Below are 21,812 nucleotides of genomic sequence, written 5' to 3'. Positions count from 1 at the left end.
GTGTGTACGGCCCTGGGCACGAGTAAGACCTCAACGGTGTGTACGGCCCTGGGTACGAGTAAGACCTCAGAGACCTCAACGGTGTGTACGGCCCTGGGCACGAGTAAGACCTCAGAGACCTCAACGGTGTGTACGGCCCTGGGCACGAGTAAGACCTCAGAGACCTCAACGGTGTGTACGGCCCTGGGCACGAGTAAGACCTCAGGGACCTCAACGGTGTGTACGGCCCTGGGCACGAGTAAGACCTCAGAGACCTCAACGGTGTGTACGGCCCTGGGCACGAGTAAGACCTCAGGGACCTCAACGGTGTGTACGGCCCTGGGCACGAGTAAGACCTCAGAGACCTCAACGGTGTGTACGGCCCTGGGCACGAGTAAGACCTCAGAGACCTCAACGGTGTGTACGGCCCTGGGCGCGAGTAAGACCTCAGAGACCTCAACGGTGTGTACGGCCCTGGGCGCGAGTAAGACCTCAGAGACCTCAACGGTGTGTACGGCCCTGGGCGCGAGTAAGACCTCAGAGACCTCAACGGTGTGTACGGCCTAGTGTTGTCACGGTACCAAAATTTCAGTATTCGGTACCGATACCAGTGAAAATCCACGGTTCTCGGTACCAATTTCGGTACCAAAGCTTAATTTAGATTAAATTTACATAATTATATTAAAGTGTATATCACAGTTACAAAGATGGAAACTGTAGTATTAAAAACACTTTACAATAAGATTCCATTTGTTAGATAACATTAGATAAAATGACCTAACAAAAAAACAATAGTTATATACTGTCGCAATTATTCTCCTTTAGGGGTTAATTTAAAAATACATTTTTAAAATCAAAAGTTAACATTATTTCTGTTAACATTATTTAATGCACAATGAATGAAGTGAACAAACATGACCAATCAAGTGTTTGTATTAAATAACATTCACAAACATTAATTAATGTTGTAAAAATATATTGTTCACTCAATGTGTTATGTTAGATAACGCATTAAGTGATGTTAATGAATGGTAGCCTATCTTATTGTAGCATTACCAAACTATACAGGAGATAAAATATGTTTTATTTGACTTGACTATACTTTTATTTAATCCAAAACTGTATTCATATTTAACTTTAAAGGGGCTTTTTAAACCTGCTAAGAGTTATCCAGCCAAGAATAAGACTAGAACTGCTTTTCTGACAGACTGATATTAATGACGGCTTTTTATTTCTCATCTCCATAAATATATTTAGTAGTAAAGCTAATGCAAGGGCTAGAAATCAATTAATAGGCCTATGTCACACTTCCTCGTCGTCATGGAGAGCGCAGTTCGCACAAGCGTTTGTACTCCCGTGGCGTCTGTCGTTGCTATGCATCCATGAACGCGCATGGAAAAGCGAGCGCGCCGCTTCTATTATGAGCGCGCTTGCCGCGCGCCATTTGAAATAACGTATCTGCACGCGCAAAAACATCAGCACCACATCAGCAGCAGCACCGCCGATCGCCATCAGCGCTTTTATGAAGAGGACGCAACTGCACGCGCTTCGGGCATGCACGCGCATCAAGTACCGGGTTTGAGAAAACCTGGTACCGTGACGTTTAAAAAAAAATTCGTACCGACTTGGTACCGAAGTACCGGGTCTTTTGACAACACTGGTACGGCCCTTGGCACGAGTAAGACCTCAGGGACCTCAACGGTGTGTACGGCCCTGGGCACGAGTAAGACCTCAGGGACCTCAACGGTGGGTACGGCCCTGGGCACGAGTAAGACCTCAGAGACCTCAACGGTGTGTACGGCCCTGGGCACGAGTAAGAGAGGATCATTAGATGCGCAATATATCAGGAGACATATGGAGTGGGTCAGACATGATTTTGACCACTTCATTAAGTTTTGTTTTGTATAAAGCCTTTCTTTACAGTGAATTTCGTTTGGTATAAATTGTATCTTAATTTTAATCAATGTTTCATCAACCATCAACCAAGATTTAATAAATGAGAAGCAAATATAGCAGACAATATAATCAGGACATGGAGGTGCCGGCGCGATATTGCATTGCACGTGAACTAGAGCGCGTCTCATAAATGAACCGAAACTCAGCATATAGGCTACTTCACAGGCATGAGATATATATAAAGCTTGAAATCTCTACTTTTAAGCAAAACAATTCAAAACGAATAGAAACAGACTACTCTTATGTAATCCGTATAAAATGTGCATTTCTCTCTATAGGCACGTTCACTACATTTGGACATTTTTGTGTAATTATATTTATTAAACGTGTAGAATACTTTCCAGGCCATTACATATAGTATTATAAATGTTACATATAGTATTATAAATTCAGACGTTCATGATATAAAAAAATAAACATATTAGAATAACTTTTAAAATGGAGTGAATAGCCCACAGCAGTTTTTCCCGTGAGTGGGAATGGAAAACCCGGAGTGGACTCAGAGCGGAACGATTACAGAACGAGTGCAGAGAGGAACGTGATCTCGCTCCACTCCAGGCTTTATCACATCCCCCTCAGCAGGGTGAATACACCTCGTCTTTCCTTAATTTAAGCCCTATGCAAACTGAAATTAAGACATTTATTACACAATTTGAGAAATGTAAGCATATGTACGGCCTTAAAATTATGAAAAGTGAATTTAAGACATAAGGACAGAACTTTAATCCCTGCAGACAGACAGAAGGGCTGGCTGATATGGCCAAAAATATTATAATTTTTTTTTCCATATCATACAGTATCAATATTTATGCTTTTCAAATATTTCTTTGACCTTGAGAATGAATGTAAACATGTAAACTTGTTTGTTCACAATTTCCGCGTTCAGACGACACCATCGTCAAAACGATCCCCATTCACACGGATCCGCGAAAACGACTAAAAACGCTGTATTCTTCAGCCAGGCCAGTAGATGGCGATGAAACACTATAGACTGAACATGTAATATGCATGTGCATGACGTCATCGTCTTCAGAGATTCACGTTTTTGTTGTTTACAAAATCAAAGTTTAACCTGATAAAAATATGTTTTTAATGTTATCCGTGTTATATGTCATCTGCAATAACAATGTGGACTTTTACAAAGATCCGTTTGGCCATGAACTTTTAAATGCATCGTTATGCATGAATATGAGGAGAGTCTCCGCATGAAAGACCCGCGACTGCAGATCAACGTGCTTCTGCATTTCTCTCCGATACGGTAGGAAGTTAAATGTGGAGGATTTTGTCTTTGACAAGATGATTGACAGGTCAGTTTACTGTGACAGGATGATTGACAGGCCAGTTTACTGTGACAGGATGATTGACAGGCCAGTTTACTGTGACAGAGCAACCGTTAAAAGACGCAATTGTATGACATGATAGTTTCTCCCAAAGCTTGTCTACACACTCAAAAGTATCTGCTTTCTTCACAAGAAGAGGACACACTTTTAGGGCGTAGTGTAAGTAGGCGGACTGAGACGCAGCACATGTCTTTATGAGCGAGTCATTGAATCATTCACTCAAACCAATCTTGTTTTTGAAAATTCATTCAAATGAATTAAAAACATTTTTAAATGGACTACAGCAATAAACATGTAGTCAGAACCTCTAGTAAAGTACATCAGGGTTCTCAAGTCTCACGCATTGGCCGTGAGACACACGCAATTCAACCAGTTCACACGCTCACACGCCACACCGTGTATTTCTCACGCTGAAAAGGCAATGCCAACCAAGTTGTCCTGCAAGCTTTATATATAACGTTGTATACGAGGCGAAGGCACACAAAGTGAAGTTTCCTGCCGCCAGCACGTATCTCGGCCAGATTGCGTTCGTTACTAGGCAACATAGATGCGCGAACACACGGAAGTTGACGGAAAATTCTCGGCCACCGTACGTTCGTTACTAAGTAACCAACAACATCGCGCGAACACACGTTGTGATGGAGAAGGTAAGTTGGATGAAAAAGAAAGCTTGTCTAACATTTTTAGACTAGAACATTAAATATATAAATGTTATCAAGGCATCAAAATGTGCAACAAACACTTACAACACAAAACACATTTCATAAGCTGGAGTGTGTACTCTTGTGTACACACACACACACCTTAATACTCTATGTCATTTGTTCACAATGTCCCACCACACAATAAATCATTATACCATTTCGACTAGACACATTCAAAAAGCAAAAAGATTTGTTTTTCCAAACTGTTTGGAGCAATTTGTTATATTTTTGTAATTTTTGTATATTTGTAATTTTGAAATATAACATTAAAGAGTATATTTGATGTGATGAATTGCTCTGTCATTTATCAGATTTGCCAATTGTTATAATTTCAATTTGTGCTGTTTCAATTTCAATTGGGGGGCGGGGCTCCATTAGGGCTCCTCCCCTAACCGCATGTGATCTCACTCCAAGCTTCTGATAAAACTTGAGAACCCTGAGTACATGTTATTTTGCTTCGTTGTCTATTCAGAATCATGATCTCGATTTAAAAAAGAAATCCTGAATCTCAGTTTATCCAGAATCGTGCAGCTCTAATAGACACGGAGGAATAATGCGTGTAATGTTTCACACCTGGGGAACGCGGTGACTGTGAGGAGAGTCTGGTTCAGATCGAGCACAGACGACGCCTCTCTCCTCCGCTTCCCCATGTTGTCCTCAACGGTGTTGAACTCCGACATCGAGCCCCCGTACGGCTGTCCCGGCGTGCCTTCGATCATGTAGCTGCCGTACTCCGGCCTCCACAGCGTCGGGTGGCTGAACACACACACACATGCATTTCAAGATCAATATTCTGTCTCTTTATGAAAAGGAACTTATAAATGTGAATTACTAGCAAAGCAATTCATTTCTTTGCTCATTCAGAAATAAATGAGTGTATTAGTGACTTTCATTACATTCTTGATCTAGTAATGTAAAGTAATGGTCAACACAACAGACAATGGCCAATAATGATGTAAAGAGAGCGCTGTGGCCAATGGGCATTGAGGCTAACAAAATTACAATAAAGCAGTCGAAACACAGACCGAAGAGAAACCTAAAATACTGAACGTCACTCAAATATCTGACATCATACATTACGCAAATATTAGAGTTTGGATTCTAATGTTTGGAAAATTCTGAAATTTCCTGAATTTTTTTATTTTATTTTTCATTTTAATGGTTAAATTAAATGTTAGTAATCAAAAAGCATGTCTAAACAATTCATGAAACTTACACAATTTATCAACAATCTATATATATAAAAAAACAAAATTATGGCCCTATTTTTTCTCAACAATCCCCAAAATTCTGTGTTTTTCACTTTAAATTTTATGGATTCTATTTTAATGGTTTGATTACATTTTAATAATCAAAAAGCAAGACTAATCAACTGAATTTATAAAACTTTCCTTCGATCATGTAGTTGCCCGACTCCGGCCTGCATTTCGAGATCAATATTCTGTCTCTTTATGAAAAGGAACTTATAAATGTGAATTACTAGCAGAAGCACTTCATTTAATCCATTATGCATCGGTAGATAAATGAGCACTAGTGTATTAGTGACTTCCATTACATTCTTGATCTAGTAATGTAAAGTAATGGTCAACACAACAGACAATGGCCAATAATGATGTAAAGAGAGCGCTGTGGCCAATGGGCATTGAGGCTAATAACATTACAATAAAGCATGAAGAGAAACCTAAAATATTGAAAATCACTCAAATATCTGAACACATATCATACATTACACAAAGATTAGAGTTTTTTATTCTAAAGTTTGGAAATTAAAAAATTCTGAAATTTCCACACACAAAAAAATTCTGGACTCCATTTTAATGGTTAAATTAAATGTTAGTAATCAAAAAGCATGTCTAAACAATTAATGAAACTCATTCAATTTAACAATCTATTAGTTCTGTTTTAGAAGTGTTCAAATGTTTTAAATGTTATGGAATCCATTTCAATGGTTTGATTACATTTTAATAATCAAAAAGAAATCATTAAACTTTAACTTAATAAATTACTTTTTTTTTTTGTTGTCAGAATTTTTTTTCTTTTTTTTTTTCTGGATTTATAATTTAGCCTAATGCAAATTCATTATCAAAAACGGTGGTAATCAATGGAGTAAAACATAAGCAAATTAATAAACCTTTCAAAATTAAACAATTCCTTTTATTCTTTGGCAGACACGTCAAGTTAAAACTTATGACGGGTTGCCGTGAGAGTTTCTGTGTGTAAATATGTGTGTTATATAGTCTTTTTGAGCTTTAACACTCACAGACACTAGTCCATGTCATGATCTGAATAATTATACAACCCTAAGTTTGATTTATTCATCCAGAATTTGCAGAATTCCACAGTAAATTTCATTTTTCCGACTGGATTCCATCAGTGTTTTTCCACACGGAGGACTATGTCCGTGTACGGCTAAAGCGAGCGTTGTGAACGGGATCAGCGATGTGAAGTGTAAAGTGCTGTGACACTCTTCAGTGTGTGCAGTAGAGAGGCAGTAATGAGGAATGCCACTCTCTCGTTTCCCAGTGTGTGCTGATATTGCCCTGAGCTACAGATACACAACATCAGGACAGCATCATAAAGGTCACATTCCTCACTCCTATACAACTCATCAAACTTCAGATCATGCGTATCCTGTCCAAACTAACTTCTGATGAGCCTGTAATTTAAAAAAAGAAAGATTTAAGCGTCCCTATTATACATTTTTAAACATATTTTCTTTCATGTAGTGTGTAATAGAGCTGTTTGTGAGTGTAAAAGATCTGTAAAGTTTCAAAGGTCAAAGTTCACATAAACTGAGTTTTTGTCTCCTTAAAGATAGAATCAATTCTGAACTGAAACGAGTCGTTAGTGATTCAGTCTCACTTCCCGATGAACCTGCGTACGTTTGTTATCTGAGAGTTTGGTTTGTGTTGCTCGTGTCGAGAAGACGCTGTTTTCTGCTGACAAAGCAAATAAACTTTGATGAGATTGATTCGGTAAAACCTAGTGGTCGACCGATATATTTGGTATTTTTGAAATATCGGCATCGGCCGATACGTTTTTCTGATTGGCCGATGTGTTGGAAGCGGGACTTTTATTTTGACGGCGCTCCGGACTTTTATTTTGACGGGCGGCGCCAGAAGAGAACGGCAACGGCAGCTCCTCAGATCACACAGCGCTCACTCACATTCTCTGTCTTCATTAATTTACGATCTCTGTCAGTCATATCTAATACTTTGTTAGACAGAACTGGTAAACAAAGAAAGTAAATGGTATGCGAAGTAAGTAAAGTAAAGCGTTTGCTTTTATATTATTTGTAACAGAAAAGGCAAACAGGCTAAAATACTTTCTCATTTGCCGTCCACATTCAGCAAATGCGCATCTACGTCATTTAAACAAATCTCTGAATATCTAATAAACATTTAATTTCACAAACCTTGCAGATTTAATCGAATCCAGCTGTGATATCTTGTGAAGTGTGCATTACTGTCTGCGAGTGACGGTCGGTCCGTGCGAAGTGAGTGAATGCGAACAGAAGATCAGCTTCACAGGAGACGCGATCAAAAAACTTTAAATCTTTCATTTTAAATATGCTGATAACCAGTTGCCAACTGTGTCATATTCATATCTGTGATATATCCAGTTGCCAACTGTGTCATATTCATATCGTTTTCACTGTGCTGTATGTAAAATTAGCGTTACCTTGTCTTTATTTGAAAAAATATGATTGCCAGCACGAAATTACCAAATTACTGAGTGCCCTGTTACAGTGTTTACTTTCTTTTTATTCACATATTCATATTTCTAAACAATTACTTTGTGAAAAATACTGTAATAGAATTGCAGTTTCAAGAAGTTGCCATATAATGTTTATTTTAAAGATTTGTTTTATTATTTATTTATAATTTATTAAATATTGATTAAAATAAATATATATAAAAATATCGGCTTTATATCGGCCATCGGCCACCCTGCTCTCTAAGATATCGGCATCGGCCATCAAAAAAACAATATCGGTCGACTACTAGTAAAACCCACGCCATCATTACTGTTCGTATCACTGTGATCAAGAGCTGAGATTCAGATATGATAATGAGCGTTTGCTTTGACCAATCAGAGCAGAGCAGCTCTCAGAGAGGCGGGGCTTAGAGAGACTGAATCTTCGAACGAAGCGTTTCAGACACTGAGAGAAAAGAGCTGATGCTGCAGTGGAGATTATGAGTTAAATAAAGTGTTTTTAGACCGTGGATGCGTTTAAACCTGTTGTAGGAGAGTCTGAAAAAACATTAGGAGACTTTAAATAGCACGACTGGGGCAAGTCTAATCAAAGGGAGAGGAACAGTAAACACAAAAGATACTATCGATCTTGTTGACCAGTTAAACGCATGAATAAAAGTGGGATTGGCTGCAAGTCTTTACAGTTAAAGAGTACATAAGGACAATCCAGCTAATAAATCAAATAAATCAACAATGGGGACAAACCCTTTTTATCCCGGCTTTACAGTTGCAGATAAACCTGCTATTATTGAAGTCATGATTGTGAAGAGCCTGAAACAAACCTCAGAGTATGTGAACAAAATAATTAGTGATGCACGATATATCGGCCACCATATCGGTATCAACCGATGATATATGATCATTTTTAATGTTATCGTTGTCGGCCCGATAAGAAAATCTGGCCGATATATTAAAGCCGATAGATAATGTATTATTTCCTTCAGCCGAGACTCTTCAGATGTGCACTGTTCAACATGATGGATTTGAATTGATTGAAATATGATTGGAATCACTTCAGAAAGGAAAATACGGTTCAGTGCAACATGAGCAGCACATATCGGCCACATAACATTATAATGAGAACATATTATTGTGTGTTCGGGACATGGCTTTTAATGGAGACTTTTGTTTTTGTAATCAGGCTCTCAAAAAATTATATACAATTTTGGATTTAGATTTATCGGCCGATATATCGGTTATCGGCTTCCAAATATATAGAATTATCGTTATCGGCCAAAATTTTCATATCGGTGCATCCCTAAAAATAAAATAACTTTTTTTTTGGGTCATCACACCAAAGTGTTCAGAATATTTTTGTGACACACTCAGTTACTCACTTGGGGTTGATCTTTTCCCCCTTTTCCTGAAGGATTTCCAAAACCTCCTTCCCGTTCAGAACCAGACGGGCTTTTTCATGTTTGTCATCCATTTCCACCAACATGTACTCCACCTGCGGGATGAGTTAGACTTCTTATCATGTGGTTTATCACATTATTAATGTTGCAAAATATTGACCACAAGTAAAAATGGTTCCTGCTTTGGCTGAGGCATTATACGCACATTACGTGTGAGCGCATTTGCATTGCAAACACCAACCAACAATGATAAAGCACAGTGTTTTTCTTCTTATTACATTCATAATGAAAGTAAAAACGCATTCCTAGTCGGATGCCATTCCATTCATTTTCCCTTTTAAATCCACTAACGCCGAACAAAGGATTCACCTAAACCAACAGCATTCCAGCAGGTTTTATCGTAAATCCACTGACGTCTTCTGGCCGGTCAAAGGTAATGAAATGAAAAGCCATTTCAATAGGAGGTTCAGAAATCGACATTAGCCTGTTGATCCCACATGAACTGCGAGTTTGCACATGCAAACACTTTTAGGCGCCTAATGTTTAGTTTAGTACTCTTTAAAGAACAGTGGACGACTGAAAGATGACTAACTGCATCCAACCAAAAGAAATGGGATTTTGCAATTGACATCTTTGCACAAAATCTGTGAACTAAAATCACTGCGTAATAGGGCAGATCTTCACACGCCTGAGCTGCTTTACACACACATCACTCAGATACCAGCTCACAGTTTGGACACGTCCACTTCGAGCTTCTTTAAAGTAGCCTGGATCTTCAGCGCAATCTCTTAACGTGGTTTAAAGTCCCCCTGTGGTGAAAATCAAGCTTTTAAAGTTGTTTATGTGGTGTTTTTAATGTGCTTTAAGACAAAGCATGTGTAAGTTCATAAGTCGACACCATTGCTGAGTATTTTCTCCTTAAAACTGCAGTGAACCAAAGACAGTCTCAAAAACACGCTTTGAAACCGCTGGTGTTTCTGACGTCACAAACTACCTTGTAACCAATCAGATCAAAGTGTGATCGTCAACGAGTGGATCATTTGCATATTCATAGAACCGCGCATACTAAATGAGGCAAGGGTATCGAGTTACATTCAAGCTATTTTAAGGCATGAAGAAATGTTTAAATGTGTCATTTTGGTGATCAAAGATGAGTTTTAAAGGATACAATGATTGACTACAGGGGGACTTCATCCTGGGAGTACTTTTAAACATCAATGGAGGAGGTCAAAGGTCAGCTGGACACTTGTTGTACCGGATAGTTTGGGGTAATTACACTGTTAACCTTGCCTAACCCTTTAACTCACCCGTAACCAACCCATTCCAGCAAACCAGTCTCTAACCTCACCATATCCAGCTCAATAACAGCAAATGTTTGGGTAATACAACATCAACACAATAAGCACATTCTACCAGACATTTGCTGTAAAATACACACCTTATATAAAGTCTGAACTTTGCATTTCTCTACAAAACCAAGTTCAAGACTGTAAGCATTAGGATTTTAAGATCAAGTCAAGAGTGTCCAGATAAAAGTGCATTAATAAACACACACAGTGAGCTGAAGGTGCACCTGCTCACAAGCAGCATCACCACTGCTCCATTGCATCATTTAATGCAACGCAACCACGTGTTTCCCATGCATATGCAGTCATAACACATGATTTGTGAGGCTGTAAAGGAAAGCATGCATCCTCACCTCATCTCCCCATTTCAGCACATCCTTCTGTCGCTCCTTCACCTTATTGTAGATGTTGAGGAACTGAAGGATGCCGTGCTTCCTAACGTGGTCAGCATGTTTCTTGGTCTCTTCCCAGTTGAGCGGTGAGCCTTGTGACAGCAAGCCCATATCACAAACCTACAAACCCCGGCTTATGATTATTACGGACTTCAACTGCAACTTCTCCTCCGCCGCGTCACGCGTTCCGTGATATTGATAAACGATGATCTGTAATGCGAGCGTGCGCGCGCTAGGCCCTTCAGCGATTCGTTTTTAAGTAGGAAATGATTCGCTTTTGTTTCCGAGCGCTTTCTCAGGGGAAGGTTTCACTATAACTCACGTTATAACGCGCGAATAAAGCGGCCTCGAGCTGCGAGCTGTTGATATTTGATCGGAGTGCGCGAGTTATGTGTCAGTCCTGTCCGCGCGCACACACACTTTGCTTGCGCTGATAACACGTGACCGTGTCGTTGCGGGCGCGTCATCATATTATGACTCAGCAATTCCTTCTTCCTCTCTTTTGTTGTCGCTGATGGCGATGCCGTGCTCAAGGCAATAACACGCGCATCAGTCTGAATGTGCTTTTGTAATCATGACAATGCAAAAAATATTATATATATTGTTGAATTGCTTGTAGTTTGGAATATGTTGGCTGTGAATTGTTTGGGTTATGGTTGGAGCAACACCAAGGTCAGCAAACACAGAACGTTTTTTTTTAGGTTTCATTTTTACAACCATGAATAACGTTCACAGAACATTCGCTGCATGATTTACCGTCACTTTATGGTTATTTATTTATTTTAATAACCAATTAATTATTTACACGTGACAGAACATTCCTTAATGTTTTATTTTATTTTTATAATAACAATTAATAACTTACTCAGAATGTTCTCTAATGATTTTTTTCCTAGTATTATTATCACTACTATTTTATAACGATTAAACAGAATGTTTTCTAATGGTTATTTTTAGGTTTTATTCTCAGAGCCATGTAATGTAACCTTCTATTAAAGGGACAGTTCACCCAAAAAATCAGTCCTCATTTACTCACCCTCATGTTGCTCCAGACCTGTATGAGCTTCTTTCTTCTGCTGAACACAGAAGAAGATATTGTGAAGAATATGGGTAACCAGACAGTTGATGAACCCCCATGTATTTTCTTTTTCATACTATGGAAGTCAATTGGATCCATAAACTGTTTGGTCACCCATATTCATCAAAATATCTTCTTTTCTGGGTGAACTATCCCTTTAAACCGTTGTAGATGCTTTTATGTGACACCTGTACACAGTTTATATTGAAGAATTCAGTAACGTCAATGAGGTCAGGCCTTTATTATTAGGTCAGGAGTCACGGCAGATTTACTTTTGTCATCATCATAATTATGATTTTGCACTGTCATACTGTCTGTATGCTCTGCCAGCTCCAACGCCCATCGGTATGTTTACTTTGTGAACTTGTAAGTGTTAAGTCAAAGCTTTTGTATAGGTTTACTCAGCCGTTTCTGTGCCAGCAGCTGCACCAAAGAGAACTGCAAAATAACAATGACTGTCTTTCATTGGTCAGACAAACAGGAAGGGAATCTCTCGCTTTTTAATTTTAAAAAAAGTTAAAAAGAACAGCATTTATCTGAAATAGAAAACTTTTGTAACATTAAACAAAGTTTGGGGTCAGTAAGAATTTTTTTTTTGGGGGGGGGGGGGGGGGAGAGAAATAAAATAAATCAATACTTTTATTCATCAGGGATGAATTAAATTGATCAAAAGTTACAGTAAAGACATTTATAATGTTACAAAAGATTATATTTCAAATAAATGTTCTTTTTAACTTTCTATACATCAAAGAATCCTAAAAAGAAAAAAATGTACACAACTGTTTTCAACATTGATATTAATAAATAATGTTTTTTGAGCATTAAATGCACACATTATACTGATTTCTGAAGGATCATGTGACACTGGAGACTGGAGTAATGATGCTGGAAATTCAGCTTTGATCACAGGAATAAATTACATTTTAAAATATATTAAAATAGCAAATAGTTATTTTAAATTGTCATAATATTTAACAATATTACTGTTTTTTTATCAAGTAAATGCAGCTTTGGTGAGCAGAAGAGACTTCTTTTAAAAACATAAAAAATCTTACCTATCCAAGACTTTTGACTGGTAGTGTGTGTATACAGTCATTGTCCGAAAACAGAAAAATGTCAACAGCAACATTTCTTAAGAAGCTTTAATAAATATGCAGAGCTTTATTATTTGACAACATGTATCACAGTATGTATATTTGAAATGCAATCCAATGATTTACATTAATAAGCAATATCTTTTTAAAGTAATAAATCAGTAGTGTGTTCAGTTATCACATTTCTGTTTTTAATCAGAACATTAAAGTTCATGAACCATCAGGAAACAAAGCAGATGTTTGTGTTTGTCCTCGACAGTTCAGGCCAAAACTTGTTCACAATTATCTATTCATTCTGTTTTCAAAAAAATAAAAATGCACTGTAAATCCTTCTATTCCCGGTTCAGTGTTCTTCACATCATTCCTCGCACACTTTCTGCTTTTGTATTTTTACAGTGCAAACTGGGTTATAAACCTTTGTTATCTCCCTGCGTCCTGATTAATGAATAAAGACAATGTTAGTAGGTAAAGGAGTAAAGTGAAATGAAAAACCTGGCTTATCCTACATAAATAAGCTCACATGTGTACAGTACATGTGCGACATTAGAACGTAATGCTTTAATAAGTATCTGCATTGTTTGTTAATCAAAGGAGAGTGTCTAATATGTTGTAATTGCCTCATTTTGTACATTAAGGGACTAATCGAATCATAACTGGAGAACTGGCCCCACTTGGAAAATATGTTCCCAATGAAAATTATAACTGTAAACTCTTGATTTTACAGATATGTATCGTTTGTGTGCATTTCCTTTTCCGTAAACATTATAAACAATAAATCTACCCCCAAATCTCTCTCACTTTCCCTGTTTCCACAACCTTTGAACCACCTTTAAATACACATCAATATATATATTTTTTTCTTTTTCAAAATGCTTCGATTTTAAACATAGTGTGTGTAACCGTACCAAACTCATATCCCGAAACTGAGGTGCGTACCGAACCGTGACTTCTGTGTACCGTTACACCCCTGCTATGTTGTGATTTGACATTCAGCATTCCCAAGATTCCTATGCATCTGTGAGAAAAGCTGACCTTTAACAAATAGGAATAAAAAATCATACTCAATTACAACTCGCAACATTTCCCCACTGCTCTCTCTCGCAGCTTATATGCTAATCGGTGCGGATGAAGCCGAGCTGGCCCTCGACTCTCGTGTTTTGCGTGTGGGGATGGTGACGACGCAACATGAGATGCCAACCGTAGCCTCGGGCAATTCGTCATCCTCAGTCCAATCGTTAAGATCGGGGTTAAACACCTGAATGCATTTCTTATACTTCTTCTCAATCTCGTTCCATCCACCCAGGAGGTAAATCTTGCTATTCAAGGTGGCAGCACCTGCTGTGCTCACTCCCGTCAGCAAGGGGGCGACGTAGCTCCACTGGCCCGAGTGAGGGTTGTAGCATTCAACCGGTAAGACATCGACCCGCTCGCCACGCGCGCCCAACTGGCTTCCGCCGATAACGTAAGCGCGATCTCCGGCAGTCACCGAGCAATGCCATCCTCTCGGGCTGCTCAGGCTATTCTTATCCTGCCAAGTATCGGTGGACGGGTCGTAAGAACACACGGCGCGAGAGTAGGCGTTGTTAATGTAGCCGCCGCTAACCAAGATCTTGCCGTCGATAACTGTGCTGCCATGGCAACATCTAGGGACTTCCATTGAAGCTTTCATTTGCCATTGGTTGGATGAGGGAACGTAGCACTCGACGGACGCCTGACAGCCTTCAGAGTTGCGCCCCCCTATGGCGAACAGGAGGCCGTTGAAGGTGTTGAGGCTGAAATGAGTGCGCTTCTGAATCATGTTGGCCAGGTGGATCCACGTGTTGAATCGGGGGTCATATCTGAGGAGAGAAATACTCGTGAGTGATGCATGCATCCCAGTGGACATGAGATAAAGCCATGAAATCAAAATGGACAATTCTTATTTCTATGGAATATTGCAAGTGTTTGTTACAAAGGATTTATCTGTGCACATCATTATGTTCCCTTGTAATCTTTGATCAAAATAACTTCCGATATCGGTCCTGTCCCAAATGGCACATGCGGTCTTGTGAAAATGACAAAATGACAACTGAGACACCCTACGGTCTTGTGGACTTAACGGACACGCTATTGTAAGTCCACAAGAACATAGGGCAGTGATCTAAGGCCACATTCACACATAGGCGTGTATTTAGAGAAACGAATATCCCCCCCCCCCCCCGTTTTCAATAATAACATCGTGCACACAACATCATTTCAAAAAAGTCATCAACCCGCATAAATACGCCATCGTAACTATGACAAACCTATGGGCGGCAGTGTAGGGAGAAGGATAAAGCCATGCAAGCCAATCAGAATCCTCAGAATCGACAACAACGATTAACACGAGCGACTCCCTAGGGCGCGTTAAGCATTTTCTGGCGCATAATGTGACGTTTGAGAGCCTAAAACCCTGTTTCTCCCAGTTGACACGGCAACACATAACCGGCGTTATCAGAAATCTCCACTTTGGCTGGAGATTTTAGAAATAATCATTTTCTGTGATAAAAATGGGGTTTTCGTGTGAATGAGAGGCCAAACCGCAGGGAAATATCTGCATCTTCCCTTCGTGTAAACGGGGCCTCAAACTCATTCCTGGATGGCCACAGCTCTGCACAGTTTAGCTCCAACTCACGCCTGGTTGGAAGTTTCTAGTGATCCTGAAGACCTTGATTAGCTGGATCAGGTGTGTTTGATTAGGGTTTGACCAAAACTGTGCAGAGCTGTGGCCCTCCAGGAATTGAGTTTGAGGTTTGAGACCACTGCCGTAGGGTGTCTCATTTGTCATTTCAGGTTTCAGAAGCGTGCTCGCGAGCGCCCCCTTTGCGGTCGATATGTACCCTCGATGCACACTTTTGAAGACTTCTTCCTGACAGTCAAAGCGGAGTTACGTCATGAAAGTGTGGACTTGTAGGAAGACTGCGAGTGCTTAGGGTGCAGTTTGGGACAGGACCAAAGTGGCATTATGTCACAAAAGTGTGGACTCGGAGGAAGAACGCAAGAGCGGTTCCATTTGGGACAGGGCCTTACAGTCTTGTGGACTTACAATGTTAAACAACCGTAAGTCCACGAGACCGTAGAGTGTCTCATTTGTCATTTCAGGTTTCAGAAGGGTGCTTGCGAGCGCCCTCTTTGCGGTCGATATGCGCCCTCAATGCACACTTTTGAAGACTTCTTCCTGACAGCCAAAGTGGCATTACGTCACGAAAGTGCGGATTCGTAGGAAGATCGCAAGAGCTTAGGGTGCAATTTGGGACAGGACCTTACAGTCTTGTGGACTTACAATTCCCGCCACGTGAGTGTGATCGTGAAGTCCACGAGACTGTAAGGTCCTGTCCCAAATTGCACCCTAAGCTCTTGCGATCTTCCTACGAATCCGCACTTTCGTGACGTAATGCCACTTTGGCTGTCGGGAAGAAGTCTTCAAAAGTGCGCATTGAGGGCGCATATCGACCGCAAAGAGGGCGCTCGCAAGCACCGTAGGGTGTCCCATTTGTCATTTTAGGTTTCAGAAGGGTGCTTGCAGCAGACATCTACCCATCAGCCCCTGTCCCAAATGGCACACTTCACGTGCACTTGCGGTCTTGTAAACTTACAATTGCTGCCACATGCGCGTGTTCGTTAAGGCCACAAGACCGTCTCATTTGTCATTTTCAGGTTTCAGAAAGGTGCTCGTGAGCGGCCTCTTTGCGGTCGATATGCGCCCTCCATGCACACATTTGAAGACGTCAAGAAAGTGCGAACTCGGAGGAAGATCGCAAGAGCGGTTCCATTTGGGACAGGATCTTACCGTAGGGTGTCTCGCTTGTCATTTTAGGTTTCAGAAGGGTGACTTTCTGAAGACTTCTTCCCGACTGTTAAGTGTTAAGTGCGGACTCGTAGGAAGACTGCGAGTGTTTAGCGAGCAAACCACAACCATCCAATCAAGCCCCGCTCTACATTTGTTCTTGTTCGAGAAGACGTTTCACTCAGATATACGTCACAATATGGAAGAAAAGACGAGTGCAACTTCCGTTTCATGCTGACTTTAAGCTCTAGAAATGTTTTTAACTCTAGAAGTGTAACATTTTGACCAGCGTTTTTTAAATAAACTCTCCCAGAGATTAAGTTCAGAGTGCGGACATCCATACTTTTTTGTCATGCGCCTGAGCTCAATTCTATTTTGAACCAGTTGACAATAAAGCCTTTGTAATAAAAAGTAGGGCTGCGCGATTAATTGATTTGGATTATTGCGATTATGAAATCGCAAAGGGTGTGATCATTTTTTATGTGCAGCTTGTCAGTGATGTACGGCTCAGTAAACACTGCTCCATCTGAAAGCACTGCGAGTTTGAGTCGCTTATAACGTGCATTTGAAAAAGCAACACGCGTCAAACATGTTTCCAAACATGAGAAGCATTTATGAACCTCTTGTCCAACAAAAGACAACATTTAATAACATGCCTTTATTCCAAACTCACTTCATAATGACAGCTGAGCTCCTCCTTCTGTGAGATGATGAGCTTCTTACACAGAATAAGGCAGTCGTGTGTTTATTAGTCATGTTTAATCAAAGCGTTTCAATCTTCTGTTTATTCAGAGACAGATAGTGTGATGGCCATAGGGATTTCCTGGAGTAATGCGTGTTATCGTACTTCAGCGGCGCATGTATATGTGTGTGTGTGTTAGAGACGCCCTCTGGTGTTCAGAGGGATATGTGGTGTGTGTGTGTGTGTATGTGTGTGTGTGTGAGAGAGAGACTCTGGTGTTCAGAGGGATATGTGGTGTGTGTGTGTTTGTGTTAGAGATGCAAACACAGTGTTCAGAGGGATATGTGGTGTGTGTGTGTGTGTGTGTGTGTGTGTGAGAGAGAGACTCTGGTGTTCAGAGGGATATGTGGTGTGTGTGTGTGTGTGTGTGTGTGTGTGTGTGTGTGTGTGTGTGAGAGACTCTGGTGTTCAGAGGGATATGTGGCATGTGTGTGTGTGTGTGTGTGTGTTTGTGTTAGAGACACCCTCTGGTGTTCAGAGGGATATGTGGTGTGTGTGTGTGTGTGAGAGACTCTGGTGTTCAGATGGAGCAGCATTTACTGCCGATCAGCCGCTGCACTGACAAACTGCGCATACAATAATGACAGCCATTGCCAAATTGCGTGCGGTTTTGATTAATCGTGCAGTCCTACTAAAACGGATGTAAAATCTTACCTGCTGAAATTGCTGACGGCATGTTTTGCTTGGTTCCTCGCATCGTTCTGGTCTTCACCTCCGGCCACGTAAAGGAACCCATCCAGAACAGCCACGCACTGATTGAAGCTCTTCGCGGGCATCTCCGTCAGCTTGTTCCAGACATTGTCTTCATCTCTGTAGAGAATGTCCTTGCTGAGGGATTTCTCGGTGAGCGCGGGCCGTCCACCCACCGTGAGCAGAACCCGCAGGCCTCCGCGGACCTTGGTTCTTCTGGACTGCAAGATGTTCTGCTGGAATGGCAGCAGGTGGTAATTCATGGCATCCACCAGAAGACGGTGGCACTCAGAATCTTGCATCATCCTGGGAACGTTTTGTACGTGACTGACAAGGTCCTGAGGTAAGATCGTTCCAAAGCGGATGTTGGACAGGAGGTCGGGCGCGTACTTCAGCCTCTTCTCGTCGAAGTCCAGCCACTTGATCGCGATCTGGAAGGCTGTGAGCTCAGAAGGCAATTGAAGGGAGTCGTCCATGAGAAATTCGCTGATTTGCTCGTAGGTGAGTTTCAGGAACTGTTCCATTTCGGAGAACTCAATAAAGTTCTCCCGCATGAACTTCTGAGCAGCTTCTTTTGTCTCTTTCAGATTGTAAGTGTCGGCGATGTTCACAACATACATGCAGTTTTCCACGCTAGTCTCCCGCATTAAGAAATCGCTGCACATCTTAACTAAAGTATGGATCTGCAACAGCAAGGCTGCTGAGATAGTGCTACCAATTGTGTAGAGCGACAAGGTGAGTTTTCCAGAATAGGCATATGTGATGACTGTAGCCAGACCAACCGGGGACAACTCACTGAGCTCGATCTTCTTGAGGGATGGATCCTTCCTGAGCATGGCTTGGATGTACTCGCTGCAAGAAGCCATCACAACCTTGTGAACTTCGAAAGACTTGGACTTGGTTGCGACAGTCAGATCGCAGAGAAAGCTGTCTTGCCTCATGTGGCCAAGACCCTCCAAGAGATTTGGTGCATAGACAGGGTCGGTGACCTCTGTTGAGATACAACTGAAGCCATTTCCACATTCCAGGAGAGTGTTGAGCCCGTTGATTTTGTTGGTGGGACTGTCCTCTACCATAATGGTAATTTCAGTGATATCAGCTTTGTTCTTCTTAGCAGTCTTGTTCTTTTTGGGTGCCATGACTGTAGTGATGGGTCACAGCCAAGACCTAATTTTGACAAAAGGAGAGCACATTTTCACCTTTATATAAAGGATGTTAATCAATACCTGAGACTGGGTGGACCAAACGTAATAGCTCAAGAATCGATTTTTGAAAAAGCCTTATTCACTGACCATATAAAAATAGTAGGTTAGGATGTGTCCACCTAAATGTGCATAGTGGTTGCAGACTTGGCCCAAATTTAGGGGCTGTTTACACGACACCATTTTCAACTAAAAACGTAAAATTTTTACAGCAGCATTTTGGGAGCCTGAAAAATAAACGCAAACTTTCGAAAACGGGTTTCAAAGTGCACGTTTTTGAAAATGGTCTCTGTGTAAACAACAAAAACGCGAATCTCTGAAGACGATGACGTCATGCACATGCGTATTACATGTTCAGTCCACAGTGTTTCATCGCCATCTACTGGCCTGGCTGAAGAATATAGCGTTTTTAGTCGTTTTCGTGGATCCGTGTGAATGGGGATCATTTTGACAATGGTGTCATCTGAATGAGGAAAACTCAAAGAAAAAACTTCTCAGCTTTAAGCATATCGTTGTCGTGTAAACCTACCCTTAATTTGGACCAGAATGATTTGGAAATCTCATGTTTTTCTATCCAGGATCAGGTAACCAATCTTACTTTTGTGCTGGTTTTTTAAAGCAAAATTGGATTGAATCACCCTGATCCAGATACACACTTTTTCAGAAGTGTTGCAAGGTTACATTTCACAATGTAGGCAATGTAAAGAACAACAGGTAGAATAGTCAATGTGGGGTCACTTTGGGGCTTTATTTGAAGAGAAAGAAAACAGCCCGTCCATTTTCAATTTCCTTTAAACAATCAGACCCCTACGGAGGCACTAAAGGGACATTGTGATGTAAAAATATATGAGATGGGAGAAAAAATATATATTCCAAAGCTTTTGAGCTTCCGAGAAACTTTGCGTTCACTCTCAAATAATTCGAAATGCAAAGTTTTGGGGGGAGCGCAGAACATTTGCGTGAGAATGCAAAAGCATTAGAATTAATTTTTAAGCCCATCTCATATTTCTTTTCCCATCACTATGTCCCTTTAAATTTTACAATTTATCAGCAATAAAAAACAACTTCTCAACATTCTCATAATGAACCAGTCGGACACTTTTCTCATGTTGGATAGTTCACCCAAAAATTAAACCAAACAAGTTGATGGTCCCCATAAGACTTCCATAGTATTATATATTTTTTAATTATTATTATGGAAGTGAATGGGGTCCAATAACTGTTTGGTTTCACACATTCTTTAAAATATCTTCTTTTATGTTTACCAGAAGAAAAAAAAAAAAAAAAATACTGGTTTGGAACAATAAGGGTGAGTAAATGATGACAGCATTTTATTTTTTTGGATGAACTATCCCTTTAACAAATAGAGTCACTCTAACAAGAAGCGAAAAAACAAACAAACAGAAAAATAGGTCAACCAAAAGTCATCTAAGAAGTGTAAAGCTTTATAATGAACTCTTAAGAGTTGTTATCGCAGCATATCACCTCGGCATTCCTCTCTTTGCATCTGTCACAAGTTATCACAACTATGGCCAAGAATAGAAAGGCTGTGTATCATTGCTGTTCCTTTTATAGACTCGAAGTCACTGGAACCCATTTGTCCTTTCAGCACCAACACATTTTTCTTTTCTTTTTTATCTGTGTAAAAATTAAATAATGTATACTCCTAGGATCTATAAGTGCTGTCTTTAGACTAGGTTCGCACACACATGTAAATATGTGTGTTACTTTAATTACTTTAAATAACCAGAACACTCTGATCTGACACCTATAACGCAACTCCCAAGAACCATCAACTCAAGAACCCCACAAAGCCAAGCTTGTGAAGAAGATGCTCTTTGTTGAAACCATGATTCTGCAAAGAACCACCGAAAACGTTTAGTATGAAGACAATAATGAACTTACCGATGTCGAGATGAAGTGGGTGCTGGAGAAGGACAGACTTGCACCCCTAAGTTGGTGTGCAAGAGAGAGAGAGAGAGAGGTGTCCCGTCAGAGGAACCCACAGCAGAGTAACTCCTCCTCTAAAGGTGATTGCGCAAATGTGCTCCGTTAATTCAGCAACAGGTCAGAATTACACAAACATAAAGGCGTGAAGAAGAGCGTTTGGTGGACTCGCATTCTGTCAGGCAGAAGGATAAACATTAAAACACATCAAAAAGAAAAAGCAAGACGTGTGTATTTGTGGATGAACGGAACAGAACAGACGCCTCCAGAAGCGTTCTCTACCTTTTCTTCAGAAGGTTAATTTACTTTTTAACTTGACACACCAAACTAATATGAACACACCAAAACATATAAAAAAACACACACACATACTATATTTCAGTATTGAATAGTAGCTACTTATTTGGTTCCCGCAAAAAAAAAAAA

At 40.3% G+C, this 21,812-nt stretch overlaps 2 protein-coding genes across 2 annotated transcripts in view; both read right to left on the bottom strand.

Annotated features, from left to right (window-relative positions):
* gclc (glutamate-cysteine ligase, catalytic subunit) overlaps positions 1–11,276 on the bottom strand; it is a 40,916-nt gene extending 29,640 nt beyond the window's left edge. The window contains exons 1-3 of the mRNA XM_084093602.1: positions 10,790–11,276; positions 9,073–9,185; positions 4,553–4,735 (exon numbers count right to left, since the gene is read on the bottom strand). Of these exons, the coding sequence (XP_083949728.1) occupies positions 4,553–4,735; positions 9,073–9,185; positions 10,790–10,939 (446 nt within the window). The 5' untranslated portion in view covers positions 10,940–11,276. The remainder of the gene's footprint in view (positions 1–4,552; positions 4,736–9,072; positions 9,186–10,789) is intronic.
* Positions 11,277–13,034: 1,758 nt separating this feature from the next.
* klhl31 (kelch-like family member 31) lies at positions 13,035–21,647 on the bottom strand. The gene is made up of 3 exons (XM_084093910.1): positions 21,345–21,647; positions 18,202–19,404; positions 13,035–14,838 (listed from the first exon to the last, which is right to left on the bottom strand). Exons 2-3 carry the CDS (start codon positions 19,374–19,376, stop codon positions 14,106–14,108), a joined length of 1,908 nt encoding a protein of 635 aa, XP_083950036.1. The 5' UTR covers positions 19,377–19,404; positions 21,345–21,647; the 3' UTR covers positions 13,035–14,105.
* Between the last annotated feature and the right edge of the window lie 165 nt (positions 21,648–21,812).

Source organism: Abramis brama, assembly GCF_963993115.1.
Source record: "Abramis brama genome assembly, chromosome: 19".
NCBI classification, from domain to species: domain Eukaryota; kingdom Metazoa; phylum Chordata; class Actinopteri; order Cypriniformes; family Leuciscidae; genus Abramis; species Abramis brama.
This window is presented reverse-complemented; position numbering and strand designations above follow the sequence as displayed.